This window comes from Silurus aristotelis (genome assembly GCF_946808225.1).
Source record: "Silurus aristotelis genome assembly, chromosome: 18".
In the NCBI taxonomy this organism is placed as follows: Eukaryota; Metazoa; Chordata; class Actinopteri; order Siluriformes; family Siluridae; genus Silurus; species Silurus aristotelis.
In genome coordinates, this window is record NC_139591.1 from 23,665,450 (window position 1) to 23,675,449 (window position 10,000).

The 10,000-nt window shown below is 37.8% G+C and overlaps 1 protein-coding gene across 1 annotated transcript; it reads left to right on the forward strand.

The window, feature by feature from the left end:
- The first annotated feature begins 1,459 nt into the window (after positions 1 to 1,459).
- On the forward strand, positions 1,460 to 6,750 carry ambp (alpha-1-microglobulin/bikunin precursor). Its single transcript, XM_083568820.1, has 10 exons — positions 1,460 to 1,645; positions 3,347 to 3,489; positions 4,075 to 4,151; positions 4,268 to 4,381; positions 4,749 to 4,850; positions 4,952 to 4,998; positions 5,087 to 5,165; positions 5,466 to 5,633; positions 5,779 to 5,952; positions 6,474 to 6,750. Exons 1-10 carry the CDS (start codon positions 1,535 to 1,537, stop codon positions 6,500 to 6,502), a joined length of 1,044 nt encoding a protein of 347 aa, XP_083424946.1. The 5' UTR covers positions 1,460 to 1,534; the 3' UTR covers positions 6,503 to 6,750.
- Positions 6,751 to 10,000: the final 3,250 nt, after the last annotated feature.

Here is a 10,000-nt window from a genome sequence, read left to right on the forward strand (position 1 = left end):
GAGGTGTGATTGAGGTTTGGACATGTGCAGAGGAGGGGCATGGGGTATATCAGTAGGAGAATGCTGAGGATGGAGAGACCAGGAAGGAGGAAAAGAGAAAGACCAAGGAGGAGGTTTATGGATGTGGTGAGGGAAGACATGCAGGCAGATGAGGACAGGGGGTTATGGAGACGGATGATCCGCTGTGGCGCCCCCTAATGTAGAAGTATGAATGAAGAAGTAGAAGAAGAAGAAGCACTTACAACCATTCTACATCTGTCCTTTATACTATAATATCTAAATATCCTTAATTTTTTATTTACATTGTCTATAAAACATGCACAAATATTTATCTGCTGTACAGGTCATATGGCTCACATTTTTGCACATTTTATGAAATAGTGACCTTTGGATGTGGTGTGTAAATAAAACTGGGAGCAGAAGACAAACTGGTGACACGTTTTCATCAACATGTGCATCTTTTTCTGCTTTCTTTGATTTTATTTGTAATTAAAAAATCCATACTCTTGATTTCTGCTTTATTTGTATTTTCTATTATTTCTGTTCGATTTAAGAAAATAAGTGAAACTGTTGCAAATATTTTAAAAACATGTAAATATTGATTTGTTTTTGTTTGTTTGTTCCCTTTCTTCTCCTTCACTTAAAAAATAATAATAAAAAAGGGAAAGAACTGCAAGAGAAGCGAACTAAATTACTAAAATACTACATAAAGCAATAGTTTTATTTAAAAAGAAATATCATCAGTGATATTTAAAGAAACATTTAAATAAATTATTAGTAGATATGAGAAGATATCAGTTAAATTATTATATCAATAAATATTAAAATCTATTACTTTTTATTGAATATATAAGATTTATTAAAATTATCATTACTATAATGTATGTGTGTGTGTGTGTGTGTGTGTGTGTGTGTGTGTGTGTGTGTGAGTATGTGTGTTTGTGTGTATATGTGTAAAATACTGCTTCTTATTCTAAAGCTTTTTTAACAAAAACATTAAAAGAAAAAAAAAACCGTAGCTTGTGTTGTTTTGCGTTCGACCTTCCAGTGTCCTCCAGTGTCTGTTATTACTGTTCTACTGTAATCACTAAATCTCTAATTCAAATCCATTTATCCAGATTAAGCTTTTCAGATTACGTGTCTTAGCAGTGTATATTTAGAACAGTTTAAATTTATATACAATTATTTTAAAATGCAACACACAAACACACACACACACACACACACACACACACACACAAACACACACACACACACACACACACACACACACACACACACACACACACACACACACACACACAAAGCACAGGATAAATAAATAAATCAATAAATAGATAAGAGGACCTTTGCTCTGGTTGGTTGGACTGATTTTAGGCTGCTTTGTGCCAGTGGGGTGAAAACACACAACCCACCGGTCGATGCCTTTAACAACAGGAGGAAGAGGAGGAGGAGGAGGAAGAGGGGGAGGGGGGTTCTGTCATTCTCTCCTTATTACAGACTGGAACCTCATTTGGATTGCAGACAGACAGAAATGCAGGCTGTGTTTGCGGTTCTTCTCGTGGCCGCTGTGGGTCTGACCCATGCTGGACCTCTCCCTGCACAACCTCTCCTCCAAACTCAGGAGAACTTCGACCTGGACCGGGTGAGAACCTTTTACAACTCATCTACACACCATTGCAAAATATTCTACCAATAATAATCAATAATATCAGTCCTGTAAATATGTTACTGAACAACATTAACATTTTGGGATTAATCTCTCAGAAAACATGTATAAATAAATTACAATTAATATTAATTCAAACAAATTTTTTTCTTTATTAATATTGTCACAAAAATATAAATACTGAAATAGCTAGCATAACATAACTAATATCAACTGCATAGTAATATATGTGTTTATATATATATTCTTTTTGATTAATGACAATAGTAGAGATTTGTGTAATTAAATGATTTTGTGTACTGCTACTCACTACCATAAAAATGTAGCCTCGAGGTTGTTGTCTAGAATTTAACTTGGCCAGTTTGCTAACTTTTTAATAAATTACCGCCTGAGGATAAAAATCAGGATGGAAATTATACAAAAATATTTGACTGTTGAAGCATCATTGGCTCAACAGTAATAAAATAAAAATGTTTTAGGCTAGCAAGCTAACAACTAAATTGTAGCATTTAAGCCACAGTGAGCTGAATGTTCAGAGGCTTTTCTGTGTTTGTGAGAAATACAATCAGGCTGTAGATCTTCAGAGGCCTCAGCCCTCATCAGCTCATCTTTTTTCTGCTGGTGTGAACGTTAAAAACAAAAAAACCCACAAAAAAAAAATCTCGTCCTTGATCAAAGAGCAAAAAGCGTTTACACACCGAATGTGTTTACACACCAGTGTTACACAATATTCACACAAACACACACTGATTCTGAAGACATCATTGGGATGACATTTGTTACTTTTTACACCTAGCAGATTTAACCTAGCAAAATAACATTTTAATTTGTAGGGTTTTTTTTATACATTCCTAAATTAAATAAATAAATAAATATGTTATATATAAAAAGTTATTCTTGCTTTGTTAATGCAATTGTCACATGTCTAAAGCTAAAAAAAAAAAAAGTTAAAAAAACTTACTTTCATGATTTATGTTCTACTGATATTCACAAATATTCCAGACATAAATGTATAGTTAAAAGGTCAAGTTTGCTTCCTCAGTAACAGCTTTGAATAAATAAATGTAAATTTTTTAATTTAATAAAATGAAAGGTTTTCCAGCTCAATATCACCCTAACCTTCCTCTAAGTCTAATATAAATTTTATATAAATGAATATAAAAAAAATTTATAAATTTTTTAAACATTATAAGTAAAACAATATAATATTTAAATAATACTAATATTTTTAAATTGCCATTTTTTTAATTTATCACCATGTTGCTCAAACACTTTTCAATTTTTTTGAGGCGTCTGTTATACATAAAACTTTCTCCAGTTTGTTCAATCATTATTTTATTTTATTATTCATTCATTATTTATTTATTCTTTTGTTTGTTTATTTGTTTTATTTTGAGTCAGATTTTGGAATAAATTGGAAATTGGAACCTTATGAGGATAATAAGAAGAATATTTTTATGTATTTATTTAGTTTTTATATATGTATATATATGAGAAATTATGTTTATTGTGTCTTCAGGTTATTAGTTATGGATGCTAGTTGACATATGTTCAGATTTAGGTCAATAATGGACAACGCTGGCCTAAATAACCCTTATCGCCACACACACACACACACACACACACACACACACACACACACACACACACCGGTCAGCCATGTTGTTCTGTGTGCAGTTCTTGGGGAAGTGGTATGACATCGCTTCGGCCTCAAACTGCCCCTGGAGGAGGAAACACAAAGGAGATTTTCCGATCGGATCTCTGGAGCTGCAGCAGAGCGACACTCCCAACTCTCTGAGCATGACCCACATCATGTCCAGGTATATATACACACACACACACACACACACACACACACACACACATATACAGTATATATATATACACACACACACACACACACACACACACACACACACACACACACACACACACACACACATATTTCTAGTAATACACAACTATAATAAATTAGTGTATAATTAAATTAATGATTATAATACAGACATAAACATGTCATTTTATTTTTTATTTAATGTTAACAAAAGTTGATTATTTTACTGCAACCAGCTGCAGAGCAGCGTAACATCAGAATTTACAGCTTTACCTCTGAATGTTACATTTCCTGACGCTGGAGACTCCTTCCCTAAATGTTACATAATAAACGTCTCCTCTCGGTAAAATCTGTTGGATCGACACGTGCGCTGTACACGTCCCACTGATTGAAATGTCGCAATAGAAACGTCTACGCATCAGTATGTGTGTGTGTGTGTGTGTGTGTGTGTGTGTGTGTGTGTGTGTGTGTGTAATGCAAACCTGCGCTACTGTCGGGGGAATACATCAACATTTTCTGACCAATCAGGATGGAGAATGTGGTGTGTAAAAGCTGTTGATGTTTTTGGTAGACAAGGAGAGTGTAAGATGATCACTGGGAACTACGTAAAGACCGAAACTCCAGGAAGATTCTACTACCACAGTGTCAGTGAGTAACGCCAACAAGCTCCTAAGAAAAAAATACTATGAAAAGGAATAAAAGTTATAAAGTATAATGAACTTCTGGTTGTGTGTGTGTGTGTGTGTGTGTGTGTGTGTGCACAGAATGGTCAGCTGATGTGGACGCCTACGTGGTGCACACGAACTATGATGAGTACGCTTTGGTGGTGATGTTTAAACAGCGTGGAGAAAACAGGACGACCTCCGTCAAACTGTACGGTGAGGAATCAGATGTTCTGAGTCAATTCTCTGAGTCCTCGAGGCTGTTTGAGTTGGATCTGATTTCAAACTTTGAGTCAGCTCTCAAAATTAGCTTTTTCAAGTCAGTTCTTTGAGTCACTTTTTTTTTACTCAACTCTTTGAGTCACTGCTGTCTGCTATCTCAGTCACATCTTTGACTCAGGTCTCTGAGTTGAATCTGATTTTTAGCTTTTTCTAATAAAACCTGTTGAATCGAATCATGTATTTTTATTTGTCGCGTGTAAAACAACAGCGTGTTTGTTCTGTAAGTACATGTGTGAGGCCACGAGCTCATGGGAAACATGAGGTACAATTGAGGGTTTGTGCTGGTTTCTGCCCCCATCAGGTCGTAAGAAGGAACTGCGGCCCACGCTATTGGAGGACTTTAGGACCCTGGTGGCTGAACAGGGAATGAGCGCAGATACCATCTCTATTAAACACAACAAAGGTATAAATCCTGGAACTCTTACAGCAGCATTATAATATAAATGTAATTATTTTATTGGTCATATAAATGTTTTCTGCTTTTCTTCTTCTCCTTTTCTTCAGGAGATTGTGTTCCAGGAGAAAAAACAACTACACAAATTGAGGTTCAGGTATAAAGAAAAACGAAAAGAAAAATTATCCATAGTTTCTGTTTTGTTGAGGATGTAACATGTCTCACTTTTGTGTTCTGTTGTCCAGCCGAGGACGAGACGCTCAGTGGTGCTCTCTCCATCTGATGAAGGTTCTGCCGATGACACAACCTTCTTCAAAGGAGAAGGTAAATTAAGACACACACACACACACACACACACACACACACACACACACACACACACACATTGGTGGTTCTCAGGTTTAAAGGAAATAAAGGAAATCTCTGATGTTTTACTGATGTTTACAATCCAGATTCAATGTCTTCTTTCTTCTGCTTCTAAAATCACTTCCCTAACACACCTGTGTGTGTGTGTGTGTGTGTGTGTGTGTGTGTGTGTGTGTGTGTGTGTGTGTGTGTGTGTGTGTGTGTGTGTGCGTGTGCGTGGGTGCGTGTGTGCATGTGCGTGTGTGTGTGTGTGTGTAGACTCCTGTAAAGGTACTCCAGACCCTGGTCCATGTTTTGGTATCCTCCATCGTTTCTACTACAACTCCTCCATCATGACGTGTCAGATGTTTGAGTATGGAGGCTGCATGGGGAACCAGAACAACTTTCACACTGAGAAGGAATGTCTGCAGACCTGCCGCACCGAGGGTGTGTGTGTGTGTGTGTGTGTGTGTGTGTGTGTGTGTGTGTGTGTGTGTGTGTGTGTTTGTGTGTGTGTGTTACAGTGTTACAGTGTTAGAATGATTCAACACCTCCTGACCAATCACAATCTGGTGTCCTCTGTCCTGTGCAGCTGCCTGTCGGCTCCCGATAGCGGTGGGTTCCTGTAAAAACACTCAGCAGTTCTGGGCTTTCGACTCGACCAACGGAAAGTGTGTGTCCTTCAGCTACGGAGGGTGTGAGGGCAACGGAAACCGCTTCTACACACAGAAGGAGTGTGAGGAGTACTGTGGAGTGAGCAGAGACGGTAAACACACACACACACACACACACACACACACACACACACACACACATACACACACACACACACACACACACACACACACACACACACATAAACACACCTACACATATACCCACTTTCTCTCTCACACACACACATACCTTTTTTATACATAAGGAATTAAATGTTTATAATATACATGTATATGTAAAGATCAGTGCATAAGTTTACACCCCCCCCCCATGTGTTTTTACATAATGACTGTGTAATTATTTAAATCAGTCACATGATCAATTTGTAAAAGTCCTGTAGATTCTTACACACAATAAACCTGTAAATAATGATCTGGAGAGGGGGATTATGGGAAAAATCATTACATTTATGCACATTAATATTTATCAATGTAATATAAATAGTTTTTCTTGATCGTTTTGCTGATAATATTAAATATTTACTCACACTGATCTTTACACACCATAAATCATTTATAATAGTCAGAAAAAGTGCTATAATAATAATATTTTGTGTTTCTGATATTTCAGGTGATGAAGAATTTCTCAATGTCAAATAAAGACGGCAGAAGAATGTCAGTAAATACCAACCAGTAGCTGATTTCTTCCCCATAACTATAGACATAATACAGAATTCAACTAATTCACTATCAGCAGTGTTTTTAGAAATAACTTCAGCTCAGATGTAGAAACTTTTTCTAAGATTTTCTTGGAAATAATAACAATATTTAATCAAATCTTTCTGTTGGAGATTATTTCACACTCATTGTATTAATGCATTTAAACAAATAAAATACAATAAAAACTTTTGCTGTATCTATTTATATTCAATTAAATAAAATATTTTTCCTGTGGTTTATAACATTGCACCGTTTTGGGGGCGGGGCAACATATGAACTTGCTTAGTGATGTCACTTGTCAATGATGTGAACCAATCAAGTGACATTCTAATGTAAAACAGCAAATATAACAAATGATAGCAAGATGGCGGTCGTCATGGTGATATGACATTTTTTTATTATTTCTGTTATATATGTAAATGAGTAAGATGTAAAATGAAACCAAAATCCTATTTATTATTTTTAAGCTAGTTTATTAGCAGTTAACCAACTGTAAACTAGCTATAAAGACTTGCAGGAAGATATAGATATGGTTCTAGTTTGCATATTCATGTATATGCATAAATGCTGCAATGTTAATCAGGTGTAGAATGTGCCGAGGTGTAACTTTACCATTACACAAAACTCAAAACACTTTAATATTCGACATAAAATGATTGTAAATTTGTTACAATTACGTTTGATTGATGTAATTCCATCATTGTCCACTGGGGTTCAGTGTTGTCCAACTGTGTGATTCTGCCTCACTGCTTAAGGTCAGGGCCTGGAAACAAGGAGACTGTTCTGAGCTCGAGGCTGAGCGAATAGTTTGCGCCTCGAGCGGCGGCATTCCTGTTCCGGCTTCCTGTCCCACAGATTCCCAGCGTTCCCGACCCGCGATACTGGCGAGAGAATGCTGGGAATATCCGGAGAGGAAAAAGGAACTGACGGCTTTCTTTGACCTTCCGGTCAAGGCCACATCACCTGCTCGCCCACACATGCACACACACACACACACACACACACACACACACACACTCTCTCTCTCTCACACACACACACACACACACACACACACACACACACTCACACTCTCACTCTCAAAGCGAATAGAAGAACGATAGATGCCAATAAACCTTTGTTCAAACACGTACACAGGTATCCAGGCCGCTACAGAAAACACTGAAATATTCCGAACCTATTCATCAGAATTCCATCTTCCTGCGTACAGAAAATGTGAGCAAGCACCAACTCGACACTCCAATCGCATGATTTCTTTTTTAACACAACGCTAATTAAAATTTTTTAAATACAAAATCTGGATGAAACTGCAATCTGATGTCACAGATAAATCCAAACAGCATCTTTCAATTGGCTTTAATATGCAAATTATTAGCAAATGACCACAAAATTCTGTAACAGAAAGCTAGCTGGGTTGGTGATCTGCGTTAGCTTACACAAGTGAACAACGTGAACATAAACCCCAGAAATAAAATCATATTAAACAAGCACCTGCAAAAAAAATAATAAAACAGGGTAGCTAGCAGGCAAGCTAATGATCTGCTGCAGGTACAAAGTATGACCAAAAACACAAAGTGTAGCTAAAAACAATGCAATTTGGAATGACTCCGCCCCCAGGCCACACCCCCAAAGTTATACAGTTAATAATATTGAGTTTTAGTTTTTACAAACATTTCAAGTGTGTTAGGTGGAAATGTTAAAATAACGCTCTTGCAACAATCTAAAAACATAAGTATTTGTTAGAATAACAACAAAAAACGTTCACGCAAGGTGGCGTGACAGAAACGTGACAGAGGTACGGTGATGTAGAAACGATAAACATTCTTAGGTTAGTATGTTCTTCTGGAACCAAAGTGCAACGTTCGGAAAACGTTTTATTTAACATGGTGAGGTTTGAAAAGTTCTGAGAACAAATTTCATAAACCTGAGGTATTCTAAACATTTCGTGTGTGTGTGTGTGTGTGTGTGTGTGTGTGTGTGTGTGTGTGTGTGTGTGTGTGTGTGTGTGTGTGTGTGTGTGTGTGGAGTGGGCTGGTTGGAAACTCAAACAGATTCAGACCACTGGATAAGATCAAAGCAAGTGTCATAGCAGGGTTCACTTCGCCTTCAGGACACACACACACACACACAGAGACACACACACACAGAGACACACACACACACACACACACACACACACACAGAGACACACACACACACACACACACACACACACATAATGGCCTCATGGAGCATGGGCATCTTATGTCTCTTTTTCTTTGAAAATATGAAACAAAAAGCAGTTCTTCCTCTTCCTCGTGTCCTGATGTGTTGATTTCCTTTCCGTCATCATGGAAATGTGTAGTACTGTAGCACTCGTCCACCACAACCAAGATGATGCTGAACAGAGAGATGGAGCACATTTTCAGACAAAACAACTGACTTTAAGATCTGAAAGGAATAAAAACTTGGATGAAAAGAAACAGACTGAAGAACATCATATTATCTATAAATGGTAGTTTATGTTCTACTCTGGATTTTTCTGCAGAAGATGATGTTGGTGTGAGGATGTTCACTCGTTCCAGTCTGAACACCTTGGTTCTCCTGGTTGTCCTAGTGAGATCAGAAGTTTTAGAAATTAATAACTCTTGGAGGAGAACATGCTCAGGGTGGTTCCTTTCACTGACTCCATAAAGCAGTTAAATAAGTTGGTACAAGAGCCAAAGGTCAGCCATCGATACTGAATGTGTATCATCAGACTTGAGGCAAAGTTCTAGACTCTTGGGTTAAGAGAATATCAGAGCTATCAGCTGATCATAACTTGGTGTGGATCTGCTTTGTGTTTTGGTGTTGATGTCAGATAGATTTATCTGAACTCTCCTGGTTGCATGAAAGCATCTGGATGAAGCTTTCCATTGGTGATAGATGAATCTAATTTCAGCCTCCAGTACTGCGAGTGTCAGAGTGATGTTTTTTCTTTCAGAGTGCTGACGGTGGAGACTCCTCCAATACATTTCACATAAACATCTCATTACAGATTTCACCAAATCAAACCCCCTGTAGATGCAGCTGAAGCCCTGACACGGAACTCTGCATCTCTGATATCGCAGTTTGCCCCAGTTTTTGACCTAGTTTTCATTAGGAACTGTAGCTGATATAATCGAGGTGGAGGTGAGGAGTGTGTGTGAGCGTGTGTGTGAGCGTGTGTATGTGTGTGACCGTGTGTGTGTGTGTGTGTGTGTGTGTGTGTGTGTGTGTGTGAGAGTGTGTGTGTGTGTGTGTGTGTGTGTGTGTGTGTAAGCGTGTGTGGTTGAGCGTGTGTGTGAGAGAGTGTGTGTGTGTGTGTGTGTGTGTTTGTGTGTGAGTGTGTGTGTTTGTGTGTGTGTGTGTGTTAAAAAACTAACCAAAGTGTGGGATGCTTGAAGGAGAGGTGAAGGTTTCTCGAGCCTGCAGGAGAAA

Excerpts from the sequence above, each read along its gene's own strand:
- ambp (XM_083568820.1), top strand. The coding sequence starts at position 1,535 with ATGCAGGCTGTGTTTGCGGTTCTTCTCGTGGCCGCTGTGGGTCTGACC. Across the intron at positions 1,646-3,346 it reads AGAACTTCGACCTGGACCGG|TTCTTGGGGAAGTGGTATGA; the intron begins GTGAGAACCTTT and ends TTCTGTGTGCAG. Across the intron at positions 5,166-5,465 it reads AACCTTCTTCAAAGGAGAAG|ACTCCTGTAAAGGTACTCCA; the intron begins GTAAATTAAGAC and ends GTGTGTGTGTAG.